Source organism: Neoarius graeffei, chromosome 22 (assembly GCF_027579695.1).
Source record: "Neoarius graeffei isolate fNeoGra1 chromosome 22, fNeoGra1.pri, whole genome shotgun sequence".
NCBI classification, from domain to species: Eukaryota; Metazoa; Chordata; class Actinopteri; order Siluriformes; family Ariidae; genus Neoarius; species Neoarius graeffei.
This window is the reverse complement of record NC_083590.1, coordinates 43,038,681-43,054,258: the sequence shown is the minus strand read 5'-3', so window position 1 is coordinate 43,054,258 and position 15,578 is coordinate 43,038,681. Positions and strand designations below refer to the sequence as shown.

At 43.5% G+C, this 15,578-nt stretch overlaps 1 protein-coding gene across 1 annotated transcript; it reads left to right on the top strand.

Annotated features, from left to right (window-relative positions):
* Positions 1 to 517: 517 nt before the first annotated feature.
* Positions 518 to 13,284, top strand: LOC132870431 (succinate dehydrogenase [ubiquinone] flavoprotein subunit, mitochondrial-like). Its single transcript, XM_060904067.1, has 5 exons — positions 518 to 609; positions 12,012 to 12,123; positions 12,393 to 12,523; positions 12,729 to 12,842; positions 13,073 to 13,284. The coding sequence occupies exons 1-5, from the start codon at positions 562 to 564 to the stop codon at positions 13,157 to 13,159; spliced, it is 492 nt and encodes a 163-aa protein (XP_060760050.1). The 5' UTR covers positions 518 to 561; the 3' UTR covers positions 13,160 to 13,284.
* Positions 13,285 to 15,578: the final 2,294 nt, after the last annotated feature.

Genomic DNA, 15,578 nt, shown 5'->3' with positions numbered 1-15,578 from the left:
GTATGTATGTGAGAGGAGAATGTATGTATGTGAGAGGAGAATGTATGTATGTGAGAGGAGAATATATGCATGTGAGAGGACAATATATGCATGTGAGAGGACAATGTATGCATGTGAGAGTGAGAATGTATGCATGTGAGAGTGAGAATGTATGTATGTGAGAGCAAGTATATATGTATGTATGTGAGCGTGAGAATGTATGTACGTGAGAGTGAGAATGTATGTATGTGCAAATAAAAATATATGCATGTGAGAGTGAGAATGTATGTATGTGAGAGTGAGAATGTATGTACGTGCAAATAACAATATATGCATGTGAGAGTGAGAATGTATGTATGTGAGAGAGCGATTATATATGTATGTAAAGGGCCAGTATGGATAATGTCTTGTATGGCCCCTCATATTCTTCCTTCCTTCCCGGTTTTCATAACATGAACGTTTTCATATCATTCCACCGCTAGGGTGACTGATTTTATGTTCTTATTTTGCTGAAACAGGAGAGAAGCTCGAACCCCTGAAGCCTAATGCAGGAGAGGACTCTGTCGCTAATCTGGATAAAATATGCTTTGCTCATGGTTCTCCAAGAACTTCAGGCTTAACATGCAGAAGGTATGAAATAATTACATATGAAATTACTGTTGCATTTTGTTTTTCCTACAAGCAAGTTTACTTCTGGGTAATAAAAGAAATGGTGTAAAATCCCAAATCTCAAAAAATGTTTGAAATATTTATATATTAATTCACCTGTGATTTTATACGGACACAGAAAGGGGAATGTGAAAAATGTTGCTTTCTTAAGCAAGGTGAGTTTTAACTGTGAACTTGAAAGTTTTCGATTCGTTGATTATTTGTTTACTTACTTACCCACAGTTATGATGATGCATTTTAAAGACTCATACACTCACTGAGAAATGCATTTTTAACTCCAACACAGCTGGACTTTCAAACATTTTCCCAGTCAGTCCATGTCCTCAGGATAGCATTAGGGCATTGTGAGATCTGTGTAGTGCAGTATGTACATAGTAAAACCTTTTTGATGCTCATTTCCAGCTGTTTAAAAAAAAAAATTAAAATTATAAAATAAAATAACCCACACTCGACACGGTTTCTGCCCTCGCAGTTATGTCTCTGGCCAAAGCTAGATGCTTATGATGGAGACTGGATTTTAATGGCATTCTTTTCTTTGTGGATTCTTTACTTTGTTCACTCCCCCCCTTTCATTCTCCAACACTCTGATGTAAAAAAGAGGGTTAAAGAACATACATGTGCAGATCTGCAGTTGAATAAACTGAAATAACAGGGAAGATATATTGCTATGTTTGACAAACTACAGTACTTGAAGTCTGCACAAAGTGGGAGTCTGATAACCCCAGTAAGGGTCAGAACAACAGGGGCTCACAAATGTTTTGAACAAATGACCCCAAATGTACAACCCCGATTCCAAAAAAGTTGGGACAAAGTCTCATCTCATCTCATTATCTCTAGCCGCTTTATCCTGTTCTACAGGGTCGCGGGCAAGCTGGAGCCTATCCCAGCTGACTACGGGCGAAAGGTGGGGTACACCCTGGACAAGTCGCCAGGTCATCACAGGGCTGACACATAAACACAGACAACCATTCACACTCACATTCACACCTACGGTCAATTTAGAGTCACCAGTTAACCTAACCTGTATGTCTTTGGACTGTGGGGGAAACCGGAGCACCCGGAGGAAACCCACGTGGACACGGGGAGAACATGCAAACTCCACACAGAAAGGCCCTTGCCGGCCACGGGGCTTGAACCCGGACCTTCTTGCTGTGAGGCGACAGCGCTAACCACTACACCACCGTGCCGCCCCGGGACAAAGTACAAATTGTAAATAAAAACAGAATGCAATAATTTACAAAACTCAAAAACTGATATTGTATTCACAATAGACCATAGACAACATATCAAATGTTGAAAGTGAGACATTTTGAAATTTCATGCCAAATATTGGCTCATTTGAAATTTCATGACAGCAACACATCTCAAAAAAGTTGGGACAGGGGCAATAAGAGGCTGGAAAAGTTAAAGAGAAAAGGGGATGTCTCACAGTGGTAAACATGGCCTTGTCCCAACTTTTTATGCCTCCGCCACCTTAAGGTGCAGGAGGCATTATGTTTTCAGGTTGTCTGTCTGACCGTGCGTGCGTCCGTCCCGAAACCTTGTGAACATGATATCTCAAAGGCTAATGAAAGGAATTTCACCAAACTTTCACCATTTGTGCGCTTTGGGACAAACATGAACTGATTAGATTTTGACGTTAAAAGGTCACAGGTCAAGCTTACTGTGAGGTCAAATGTCCATCCCCAAACTTTGTGAACACCATATCTCAAAGACCAATGAAAGGAATTTCACCAAACTTTCACCATTTGTGCACTTTGGGACACTTTAGATTTTGAGATCAAAAGGTCTAAGGTCAAGTTCACTGTGAGGTCAAATGTCTGTCCGAAAACCTTGTGAACACAATATCTCCAAGGCAAATGAAAGGAATTTCACCAACCTTTCACCATTTGTGCATTTGGGGACAAACATGAACTGATTAGATTTTGAGGTTAAAAGGTCACAGGTCAAGCTTACTGTGAGGTCAAATGTCCATCCCCAAATCACAACTTAATAAGGCCTGTAGTCTACCAGGCGGAGGCATCCCCATCGACGCCGTTGGCGTCGAGTTCTATCTAGTTTGAGATGTGTTGTTCCACATCATTGCATTCCATTTGTATTTACAATTTGTACTTTGTCCCAACTTTTTTGGAATCAGGGTTGTACACCCCAGTGTATTTTAATCTTGGAATTTCTGAGGGGGTTTTTTTGTTTGTTTTGTTTTTTTTCCCTTCCTTCACAAATTTATGACTTCATAATCTGAGAATATCCAAGTGGTGTGTGGGTTGTTTTTGGGAAATTTCTGAGAAATTCTGAGGGTTTTTTCTCCTCCTTAAATAACCCACAGTGGCCCTAATAAACCATCATACAAATAGACCCCAGGCCTTGATTTTCATCTCATCTCATTATCTCTAGCCGCTTTATCCTTCTACAGGGTCGCAGGCAAGCTGGAGCCTATCCCAGCTGACTACGGGTGAAAGGCGGGGTACACCCTGGACAAGTCGCCAGGTCATCACAGGGCTGACACATAGACACAGACAACCATTCACACTCACATTCACACCTACGGTCAATTTAGAGTCACCAGTTAACCTAACCTGCATGTCTTTGGACTGTGGGGGAAACCGGAGCACCCGGAGGAAACCCACGCGGACACAGGGAGAACATGCAAACTCCGCACAGAAAGGCCCTCGCCAGCCCTGGGGCTCGAACCCAGGACCTTCTTGCTGTGAGGCAACAGCGCTAACCACTACACCACCGTGCCGCCGCCTTGATTTTTATTTATTTATTTATTTATTGAATTCCAGATGTATAAATTTAGGACTAGTAATTTTTAATACAGTGAATATAAAGTGTACACACATCATTAAAATTTTATTTATTTATTTTACATCAGAAAAATCTGAGACCACGGTAAATAATTTCAAAACTTTCCCCACCTTTAATAACCTGTACAATTCGAATGAAAAACAAACAAATCTGTTAGGGGAAAAACATAAGCGTTGCCAGGCAAAACAAACCTCGCCTGGGAGTACTTATATGAAGGAAGATATCGCGAAAAAAATAGGTACGCTATGGGTACATGTGGCTACTGCTTATAAATAAAACTTTTTGATACCATGTCCATACAGTAAATATAGCACATATATATTTACTCTGAGGCAGTAGCCACAAAAATGAAGCATAATCCAAAAATGAACAATTTAAAAATCACAGAAGTAAAATATACCAAGTGTCTGTACTTTTTATATTATTCTACTCTTACCTTACAGTTTTTGAAACTGAAAAACACACGCTGCCACCATGACCGAAACTCTCATTTCCCAGAAATGGCCTGGCGCTAGAGCTCAGTGGAACGCACTTTCTCTCTGGAATGCGCATAAACATGTCTGAAAGTGATTTTCTTGAATCCATTTATTTATATTTAATATCCTGGTGGATCCGTCCTGGGCAAGGTAATAAAAAAATTAAAAATAAATAAAACGTACAGTGTTGCTTGAAAGTTTGTGCTTGAATGAAAATAAATAAATGACCAAGTATAATATTTGTTTAACTGGGTTCTCTTTATCTACTTTTAGGACTTGTGTGGAAATCTGATTGATGTTTTAGGTCATTTATGCAGAAATATAGAAAATTCTACAGGGTTCACAAACTTTCAAGCACCACTGTACAATAAGCTGGTTTCAGAAGTGTGTACACCCTTAAACTAATACTTTGTTGAAGCACCTTTTGATTTAATTACAGCATTCAGTCTTTTTGGGTACACACCTGCCATCAATTAAAATGACTGATTAACCCCAAATAAAGTTCAGCTGTCCTAGTAGGATTTTTCCTGACATTTACCCAGTTGTATCCTCCAGCAGAAGCCATGGTTTGCAGAAAGCTTACAAAGCATCAAAGGGATCTCATTGTTGAAAGGTATCAGTCAGGAGAAGTGTACAAAAAATTTCCACGGCATTAGATATACCATGGAGCACAGTGAAGATAGTCATCAAGAAGTGGAGAAAATATGGGACAACAATGACATTACTGAGAGCTGGATGTCCCTCCAAAATTGATAAAAAGACAAGACGAAAACTGGTCAGGGAGGCTGCCAAGAGCCCTACAGCAGCACTGAAGGAGCTGCAGGAATTTCTGGCAAGTACTGGTTGTGTACTACATGTGATCACATTCTCCCGTATTCTCCATACAGTGGTGCTTGAAAGTTTGTGAACCCTTTAGAATCTTCTATATTTCTGCATAAATATGACCTACAACATCATCAGATTATCACAGAAATCCTAAAAGTAGATAAAGAGAACCAAGTTAAACAAATGAGACAATGTTATACTTGGTCATTTATTTATTGAGGAAAATGATCCAATATTACATATGTGAGTGGCAAAAGTATGTGAACCTCTAGGATTAGCAGTTAATTTGAAGGTAAAATTAGTGTCAGGTGTTTTCAATCAATGGGATGACAATCAGGTGTGAGTGGGCACCCTGTTTAAAGAACAGGGATCTATCAAAGTATGATCTTCACAACACATGTTTGTGGAAGTGTATCATGGCACGAACAAAGATTTCTGAGGACCTGAAGGTTACAAAACCATCTCTAAAGAGTTTGGACTCCACCAATCCACAGTCAGACAGATTGTGTACAAATGGAGGAAATTCAAGACCATTGTTACCCTCCCCAGGAGTGGTTGACCAACAAAGATCACTCCAAGAGCAAGGCGTGTAATAGTTGGCGAGGTCACAAAGGACCCCAGGGTAACTTCTAAGCAACTGAAGGCCTCTCTCACATTAACATTAGCCAATGTTCATGAGTCTACCATCAGGAGAACACTGAACAACAATGGTGTGCATGGCAGGGTTGCAAGGAGAAAGCCACTGCTCTCCAAAAACAACATTGCTGCTCGTCTGCAGTTTGCTAAAGATCACGTGGACAAGCCAGAAGGCTATTGGAAAAATGTATTGTGGATGGATGAGACCAAAATATAACTTTTTGGTTTAAATGAGAAGCGTTATGTTTGGAGAAAGGAAAACCCTGCATTCCAACATAAGAACATATCCCATCTGTGAAACATGGTGGTGGTAGTATCATGGTTTGGGCCTGTTTTGCTGCATCTGGGCCAGGACGGCTTGCCATCATTGATGGAACAATGAATTCTGATTTATACCAGCGAATTCTAAAGGAAAGTGTCAGAACTTCGGTCCATGAACTGGATCTCAAGAGAAGGTGGGTCATGCAGCAAGACAACGGCCTACAGCACACAAGTCGTTCTACCAAAGAATGGTTAAAGAAGAATAAATTTGTTTTGGAATGGCCAAGGCAAAGTCCTGACCTTAATCCAATTGAAATGTTGTGAAAGGACCTGAAGCGAGCAGTTCAATGTGAGGAAACCCACCAAAATCCCAGAGTTGAAGCTGTTCTGTACGGAGGAATGGGCTAAAATTCCTCCAAGCCGGTGTGCAGGACTGATCAACAGTTACCCGAAACGTTTAGTTGCAGTTATTGCTGCACAAGGGGGTCACACCAGATACTGAAAGCAAAGGTTCACATACTTTTGCCACTCACAGATATGTAATATTGGCTCATTTTCATCAATAAATAAATGACCAAGTGTAATATTTTTGTCTCATTTGTTTAACTGGGTTCTCTTTACTTTTATGACTTGTGTGAAAATCTGATAACGTTTTAGGTCATATTTATGCAGAAATATAGAAAATTCTAAAGGGTTCACAAACTTTCAAGCACCACTGTATGTCTGGACTATGGGGTACGGTCGCAAGATGGAAGCCTTTTCTTTCAAAGCAAAATCTCCATGCCTGGCTAAATTTGGCAGAAAAATACATCAACTCTCCCAAAAGCATGTGGGAAAATATTATGGTCTGATGAAACCAAGGTTGAACTTTTTGACCACAATTCCAAAGGTATGTTTGGCGCGAAAACACTGCACATCACCAAAAGAACGCCATACCCACAATGAAGCATGGTGGTGGCAGCATCCATGTTTTGAGGTTGATTTCCTTCAGCTGGAACAGGGGCCTTTTAGTCAAGGTGGAGGAAATTATGAACAGTTCTAAATACCAGTCAATTTTGACCCAAAACCTTCAGGTGTCTGCTAGAAAGCTGAAGATGAAGAGGAATTTCATCTTTCAGCACGACAATGACCCCAAGCATACATTGTAATCAACAAGAGAATGACTTCACCAGAAGAAAATTCAAGTTTTGGGATGGCCCAGCCAGAGCCCAGACCTATATCCAATTGAAAATCTGTGGGGTGACCTGAAGAGGGCTGTGCATAAAGGCCAATTTATGCTGACAACCCAGTCCTCGCAGATGGCGTCGCAGATGGAGTCTGCGAAGCCCCCCCCTTCGCAGACGCTCTGCGCGCACCTCCCAAAAATTGTGACCACCGCAGACAGCCTCGCAGACAGTGTCGCAGACAAGAGGGCTCTGATTGGTCCACTCTACATCCGCTGTACACGCACTTCCGCTTCCCTACTTTCCCGGTTTGTTTTCACGACCGCCATTTTTAAAAACACGAGCGAAGATGGAGCAGCATGAAGAGCGGTTGATCGAGGAAGTGAGGAAGTATGTACATCTATACGACTCCAGTTCTAGTCATTATAAGTAACCGGAGGATAAACACTCCACTAACCACACCCACCAACTACTCCTAGCGATTTCGCGACTTCGCACCCCCTTGTGTTGTGGCGGTGAATAACATCGCGCACGCCTATTACTCCCCGCTCAATGATAAATTACAACTATCTGTGAAAAGCTATCTGCGAAAGCCTTGTTGCAAGAGCATGCAGAGCCCTTAAGAGATGCCCTCTTCCAAAGATTTTGGAGCACGTTTGCAAGGAAGAGTGGGCAAATATTGCCCAGTCTAGATGTGGCAGGCTGATAAAAAGACTGAATGCTGTAATTAAATCAAAAGGTGCTTCAACAAAGTATTAGTTTAAGGGTGTGCACACCTTATGCAACCAGCTTATTGTACATTGTTTTTCCCCTAACAGATTTGTTTTTCAGTTGAATTGTACAGGTTCTAGGTCACATTAAAGGTGGGGAAAGTTCTGAAATTATTTATCGTGGTCTCAGGTTTTTCTGATGTAAAAAAATTAAAAAATAAATAAATATATTTTAATGGGGTGTGTACACTTTTTATATCCACTGTATATATAGTCAGGGGTGCACATAACTTTTTTAGTGAGTTACTCATGTGAGTACCAGCAGATAGTGTTTGGTACTCACCTCATACACGATAAGTCTTAAAAGTCCTCCTCACTGTCCTCCGCAGTGTCTCCTCCGTTGTCCTCCTCAGTGTCACCCCCACTGTCCTCTGCCTCAACTTCCTGTGTAGCAGATGATGATGCTGCTGCAGACGCACCCCCTTGTCCTTGGTTGAGCCTCCGATTAGCTGTCTCCATCCACAGGTCAACAGCTGGCTTTGGGTCAAATGTCTCTGTGGTCTGCTTTGACAGGTGAATGTGCATCAGGGCTGAGAGACGAGCATGTGACAGACGGGATCTGTACTTGGTTTTTATTATGTTTAGATGTGAAAAACCTCTCTCACAAGCTGCACTGCTCAAAGGCAGTGTAAGAGACAGCTTAACCAGCTTATTGATGTTGGAGTAAGCATCCAGGTTACTTGGATTATTTACTATTTGGACTAAGTCATACACAGAAGATGCTCCCAGGCGTTTTGCTGCCTGCTTTAAGCGCATCCATTCTGTCAGAGTGATGTCTTTGTCAAGCTGCAGGGTGGCCTCATATTTTTGGAGAATGCTGCGAACTGTTGTGTTTCCAAAACTGTGGAGGTCTTGAATTTCCTGAGGCCATGTTGAAGGATCAAATATTAAGAAATTATCACATGACTTAAGGGAGTCATATCTGGTTTCAAACTCTTCAATTAACCCCCTGAGTAAGTTTGTCTTGTCTCTGTCAGCATCAGCATTAGAAACAGTCTGTGCACTGTGGCCTTCGGCATCAAGCAGGAGTCTGAATTGCCCAATGGCCACCACGAGCTTGTCCTTACATTCTCCAATGGTCAGCTTTTCCTTCTGAAATCTGATTGATGTGGTCTTCAAAATGTTGCCAATGTCAAGCATGTGTGATAGAAAGCACTGAAAATGCTCTGTGCAGATATGCTGCAAGTCAGTGTTATGACTTGTAGCCAATTGCATTTTAATGGCTGGCAATAGTCTTGATATTTTTAACAGTACTTCATGACGCCATGCAGACCACCTGATATTATGAAACTTTCCCAATTTCACAAAGGAGATCCCATTTTCTTTGCATAACTTCTGCAATGCAGCTGTTTTTTTCGCACCACCTTTCTGTAAATAAAACTGCAGCAGCCTGACCATAGACTGATTAAACGTCTTGCAGTATGGGACTTTGCGGTCAGCTGATTTTGCGCAATTCTCCAACGTGTGTGCAGTGCACAGAATGTGCACAAGAGAATCTCCAATCGAAACTAGTCCTTTTAGTTTTGGCACAACACCGTTGTACACCCCGACGTTAACAGCTGCTCCGTCTGTGCACACAGCGACCAACTTTGTTGTCCAGTCATCCAAGCCTGCGTCGTGGAAAAGTTTCACAAGCCCATCTGTAATTGCCTGCGCGGTTTGGTCGGCACCCAAATCAATCAATCCAAGAAAGTCTGACAAAAACTCTCCATTGCTGGATACAGACACAATGTAGACGATTTCCTGCTCAGTTTTTGTGATGTCCTCAGATCCGTCAAAAAGCAGTCCCCAAAATTCAGCAGCCTGCAAATTTGCTCTTAGCTCCCCACTGATGGTGTGAGCGATGCGCTGCATAATCCTTGTCCCCCCTTCACGGGAATGATAAGCAGCCCCGACATTTACTCCTAGCCGCTTCAGTAACGGAATATCCTCCGAAAATGACGACATAGGGCGTGCGTGTTTAGCTTTATGGAAAGCAAGGAGAAAAACATTAAAAAGGGCTTGCCTTTGTTCCTCAGTCAGCTTGTCTCTCCATCTGCTAAGTGGACGACTAGCTATTTCTTCTCGGCTAGCTTGTTTATTAGCAATGGCTTGCGCCACGTTAATGTGCTCCTTGCTCTTTTCATGTTTGCTAAATAACGGATGGTTGAAATTCTTCGAGCCTTTATAAAACGCACCTGTTTTGTCCACGGGCGCAGATAGAGGGGGGGACGGGGGGGATTCATCCCATCCAGATTTAAATTCACCTTGTTCGGTCCCCCCCACTTATAGGGAGGAAAAAATGTCTATGCTGTCTTTCTTTGCATAAGGCAAACCTCACGGAAAAATCAAAAGACTAATTACCATTCGGTTTATTGAGGTGCACAGCAGTACAGATGTAGTTGCAACTGCGCAGACTGCACAGGTTGCGAGCTCGAGCTTGGTTGCTATGGTTACCCACAACAAGTTTGACAGGCATATCGGGGACAGCGCCTCCTAGTTCAGGACCCCAACACGGCATGATGAAGGGTGCCAAAAGGCAGAAAACGATTGCATCGTTTTTTCAAAAAAAAAAAAAATGACTGTAAGTAAACTGTGCCTTACTTTATCATATCACCTTGCAATTTTTTGATAGTCTGTTCAAAGTAATGTCGTAGTGAAAGTAAAATCGTACGGAGTGATGCCTTTCTGGTAGCCTCCTTCTTTCGGTGGTAGCCTGTAGATACAGTGCTCAGAAGGCAGTTTTAATGTTTAATCTGGCGTTCCCTGCCATAATTTCAGTGAGCATATTGTTTCATAAGGAAACTTTGCGAAGACTTGTTGACTGACTGCCGCTCACGCAACACACAGGCATAGTTAGAAAGTCAGGATGCACTGGTTTACACTTTACACACACACACACGTAGCCCAGCCTCTCGCTATGTTTAACAGTTGGAACTTAGCGGTTTTAAAACTAGTTTTGCAGTTTCTGTGCGTGATGATAATGTGTAAACTTTGGATTTCCATAGGCTATGTTAAAATGTTATCATTGTCCTGGCCTGCAGGTAGTTCCTGGTGATGGCAGTGAGGGAGGTGAAATAACATGTATACACACTACCGTTCAAAAGTTTGGGGTCACCCAGACAATTTTGTGTTTTCCATGAAAAGTCACACTTTTATTTCCCACCATAAGTTGTAAAATGAATAGAAAATATAGTCAAGACATTTTTCTGGCCATTTTGAGCATTTAATCGACCCCACAAATGTGATGCTCCAGAAACTCAATCTGCTCAAAGGAAGGTCAGTTTTATAGCTTCTCTAAAGAGCTAAACTGTTTTCAGCTGTGCTAACATGATTGTACAAGGGTTTTCTAATCATCCATTAGCCTTCTGAGGCAATGAGCAAACACATTGTACCATTAGAACACTGGAGTGATAGTTGCTGGAAATGGGCCTCTATACACCTATGGAGATATTGCACCAAAAACCAGACATTTGCAGCTAGAATAGTCATTTACCACATTAGCAATGTATAGAGTGTATTTCTGATTAGTTTAAAGTGATCTTCATTGAAAAGAACAGTGCTTTTCTTTCAAAAATAAGGAAATTTCAAAGTGACCCCAAACTTTTGAACGGTAGTGTATACACACACGCACACATACATGCATACACAAAATGGAATCATTTGCTGACAGCTCAGTCCCCCCCCAGTTCAAAAATCCTATCTGCGCCCCTGGTTTTGTCTGCTAGCTGTGGATGTGCATGGCAAATCTTGCACCACATTTCAGTCCGCTCATCGTTAGCCTCAAGCCACGGTACTTCTTGAAGCCACTTTTCGGGAAAAAGTCTTTTTTTCGTCTCCGGCTCCAGTTGCCGTTTCTTTGTTGGTGGCGAAACTCCAAAGAAACTGCTTACTGTTGTCTGTTTCTTTTTGGACATATTTGACTAGTTACCAACATTCAACATACACCAGCAACATGAACAGTAGTGGGTTTTGTTTTTTCAGGAGGGATAGTCAGTACGCAAGAGCGCGGTAGTAACCCAAGTGGCATTACGCATTGCTTATTTTTGTCGCGCATGCGTACCTGCGTACCAGTTATGTGCACCCCTGTATATAGTAATATTTTATACAATGCCGTGTCAAATGCTGCTCTCTCAAGTTTGACTAACACAGAATTTTGCCTTTCATTGGGGGGGGGGACTCAATTACAAAAACTTCCCACTGATGTATTTTTAATGGCAGTGACTTCAAATAGTTGTTGGACAAATGTTTAAGAAGATTAAAAATAACTTTACTGTGCACATCCCCACCTTCCTCAGTTAGGGACGAGAGTATCTGCCTTGGAAATAGATGGCGGTAAACAACAGATAGAAAACCAGAAACATTGGTATATTTCTGCTAATTTTACACACACCAAAAAAAACAACAACCCACCAACATTCCAATCTCTTGTTCTTGATTGTCAGACTATGCAGTCTCATGCAGCAGTGTTTTGTACTGGAGATGTCTTGAAAGAAGGTTGTGACAAGATGGATACCCTCTACCAGACGTTAGACGACATTAAGACGTTTGACAGAGGTTGGTCTTTTTAGTGTGTGTGTGTTTTTTTTTTCTGGAAATAAATCCTGTAATTATGTTCGTTAAAGGACAATCTAACACAAATATATTTAAAATATCTTGAAATAAATAAATGACAGTTTATATTATTCAGCTTCAACTCACTGCCCTGAATGGGTTAATAAGCCTCTTGCTTCTCATGTTAACGGAAAATGATTCTATTAGTAATGGTTGGTATATTTCACACAGTCTAATGCTAATGTGAAGCTTCTATTGCTGTGCCATCTCAGGTATCGTTTGGAACACTGACCTCGTGGAGACTCTGGAACTGCAGAATCTGATGCTGAATGCTGTGCAGACGATTCACTCGGCTGAGGCTTGCAAAGAAAGCAGGGGTGCTCACGCCCGGGAAGATTTCAAAGCAAGTTATGCGCAGACACTTTAGGGCTAAAGCATCTATTAGTTTCTTATCATGGTCAAATTTAATACCAATATTTATTACTCAAACATTAATTAAAAATGAAAATGGTTTCCAGAGGAGCATATCTTGTGTTAGTCTGTACTGGTGTGTGCATCACCTTCTCCCCCCCTTTTTTTTTCTTCTCCTCTCTCTCCATCTGCTATAGGTGCGTGTGGATGAGTACGACTACTCCAAGCCATTGCAGGGTCAACAGAAGAAGCTTTTTGAAGAGCACTGGAGGAAACACACACTGTCCTACACAGACCCAAAGACAGGAAAGGTATATAATTATATTAGCTTTGGGTATTTAACAGAAGTTCAAAGGATTTTTATAATCATTGTTGGGTTAGGAAGGTTTTTTTTTTTTTTTTTGCACATGAGGTATTTGATATTTTGATGATGCATACTTCATTTACAAAGTTATGACATTCCTGAACATTTTTTTTTTTTATTGGCTTGTCATGTCACACTTTAATGCTATAATCTTTACTGTGTCTTGGTGCATCTTAGGTCACTCTGGAATATAGACCAGTGATTGATGACTCTCTGAACGCTGAAGACTGTGCCGCCATTCCTCCTGCTATCCGCTCCTATTAACCTATTTACTATTATTTATCAATAATATGCTCAGTCTGAGTCCTTCAGTACATTACAGAACATTTGTGTTCAATTCTGGTATTTTGAAGGACATTTTATTGCTAATAAAGCATAAATACTAAAAATGGAGGAATCTGGAATTTGTTTTTAAAAAAAAAAACTAGATAGAACTCGACGCCAATGGCGTCGATGGGGATGCCTCCGCCTGGTAGACTAAACGCCTTATTAAGTTGTGATTTGGGGATGGACATTTGACCTCACAGTAATCTTGACCTGGTGAAATTACTTGTATTAGCCTTGGAGATATTGTGTTTGTGGCAGCGGGGGCGTGGCCAAGCAGCAGTCTGTGAATGGAGGGCGGGGTTGGGGAAGGTAAGTGGCTACGTCATTACACCTGATGTTAATTTGTGTGTGTGTGTGTTTGTTGCAGGGATGGAGTATAAAGGGAGGTGGAGAGGAGAGAAGAGGCTCGCTCCTCAACCAGACGACTGGTGTGTGTGCGTGCGTGCGTGTCTGTCTGTCTGTGTGACTGGGAGTTTGTTAAGAAAGCTGAAAAGCTGTTAATAAAGAGTTTTGGGAAACTCAGTTCTGGCCTGCTGTACTTCTGTGCTCCACCCACCCGCTCAACATACTACAGTGGTGCCGAAACCCGGGACACACAGAAGGGAACCGCCCCATGGAGTCCTCCCCGTTCAAGGAGCTCATCCTTGCCCTCGCTACCACCCAGCAGAACCAGCATCAAGAGCTGATCACCCTCCGGAAGGAGCAGCAGCAGCGCTTCAAAGCCTTGATGCTGGCCCAGCAGGAAGATCGCCAGGCGTTCCGGCACCGGCTCACGTCAGCAGGGCCGCTGGCCACCGCTGCCGCCACCCTCACAAAGATGGGACCGCAGGACGATCCGGAAGCGTTCCTCGCTCTCTTTGAGCAAACAGCCGAGGCGTGGGGGTGGCCACCGGAGCAGCGCGCGGCGCGCCTCCTCCCGCTCCTAACTGGCGAGGCGCAGCTTGCAGTGCAGCAGCTCCCTGCTGACAGCCGGCTGGTCTTCGCAGACCTGAGGAAAGCCATCCTGCAGCAGCTCGGCCACTCCCCGGAGCAACACCGTCAGCGCTTCTGGACGCTGACACTGGAGGAGGTCGGTCGGCCGTTTGCATTCGGCCAGCAACTCCGGGACGCCTGCTGGCGGTGGCTGAGGGCGGAAGACCGCGACGCCGAGGAGATCATCGATCTGGTGGCACTGGAGCAGTTTATCTCTCAACTTCCGGAAGGAACGGTGGAATGGGTCCAGTGTCACCGCCCGGCGTCGCTGGAACGAGCCATCGAGTTGGCGGAGGATCATCTGGAGACGGCTCTGATGGCAGGCAGATGAGGTGCCTCCCCTCGCTTGTCTTCCCCTTCTCTCTCTCTCTCTCTCTCTCTCTCTAGCTCCTGTCTCTTGTCCCCATCCCCACCCCGTTCCCCTGCCACGAAGGCGGCAGCTAGCTCCTCCCCAGCCAGCCCGTCGCACCCGTGGTGTCCTCCTATCTCCCTCTTCTGTGTCTGTATTGTCTCCCCCTCAGGTGAGTGACACCCATAACACCAGTGCAGAGGGAAAGCCTGGGCTGGCGCGGCGGGGAATCAGAGCGTCTCCCGAATCAGAGCCCCGCAAGGGAGGTGGGGGCTGTCATCCAGATCCCCGGCGCGCCGGAAACCGCTCCCAATCGGGCCGGAACGTATCGCGTACCGGTGAGTATTCAAGGGGATACATATCATGCTTTGGTGGATTCTGGTTGCAATCAGACCTCAATTCACCAACGCCTGGTGCAAAGTGAGGCATTGGGGGGGAGCACAAGCGGTGAAAGTGTTGTGTGTGCACGGGGATGTTCACCATTACCCTCTAGTGTCTGTCCATATTCTATTCCGGGGCCAAACGCATAGAATGAAGGGGGCGGTTAATCCTCGTCTTACCCACTCGTTGATCTTGGGTACCGATTGGCTAGGATTTAAAGAATTAATGGAATATTTAACATGCAGTGGGTCCTGCCCTAGTAGGTCACAGGAAGATCCTGGTGTGGCATTGGCTGGAGAAGCCGTCACAGAGCCGTCTGCGTCAACACCGCGTCAGAGTGAGGAGCACTCCGCTCCTCCTCCCTCTCTCGGGGATTCTCTTGGGGATTTCCCGTTAGAGCAGTCGCGAGACGAGACTCTGTGGCATGCGTTTGACCAAGTGAGAGTAATCGATGGTCAAACTCTTCAGCCAAGCGTGGCGCCATTTTGCTATTATAAAAGATAGATTGTACCGAGTGATGCAGGACACTCAAACCAAGGAACGAGTAACCCAGTTGTTAATCCCAAAGAGCCATAGGGAACTCGTATTCCATGCGGCTCACTTTAATCCCATGGCTGGACACTTGGGGCAAGACAAAACACTAGCCCGAATAAT

What these genes read in the sequence shown, in the direction of transcription:
- LOC132870431 (XM_060904067.1), top strand. Translation starts at nt 562, where the DNA reads ATGCTTTGCTCATGGTTCTCCAAGAACTTCAGGCTTAACATGCAGAAG. An exon ending in TCAGGCTTAACATGCAGAAG is followed by an intron (nt 610 to 12,011) that starts GTATGAAATAAT and finishes CTTGATTGTCAG; the next exon opens with ACTATGCAGTCTCATGCAGC. An exon ending in CATTAAGACGTTTGACAGAG is followed by an intron (nt 12,124 to 12,392) that starts GTTGGTCTTTTT and finishes GTGCCATCTCAG; the next exon opens with GTATCGTTTGGAACACTGAC.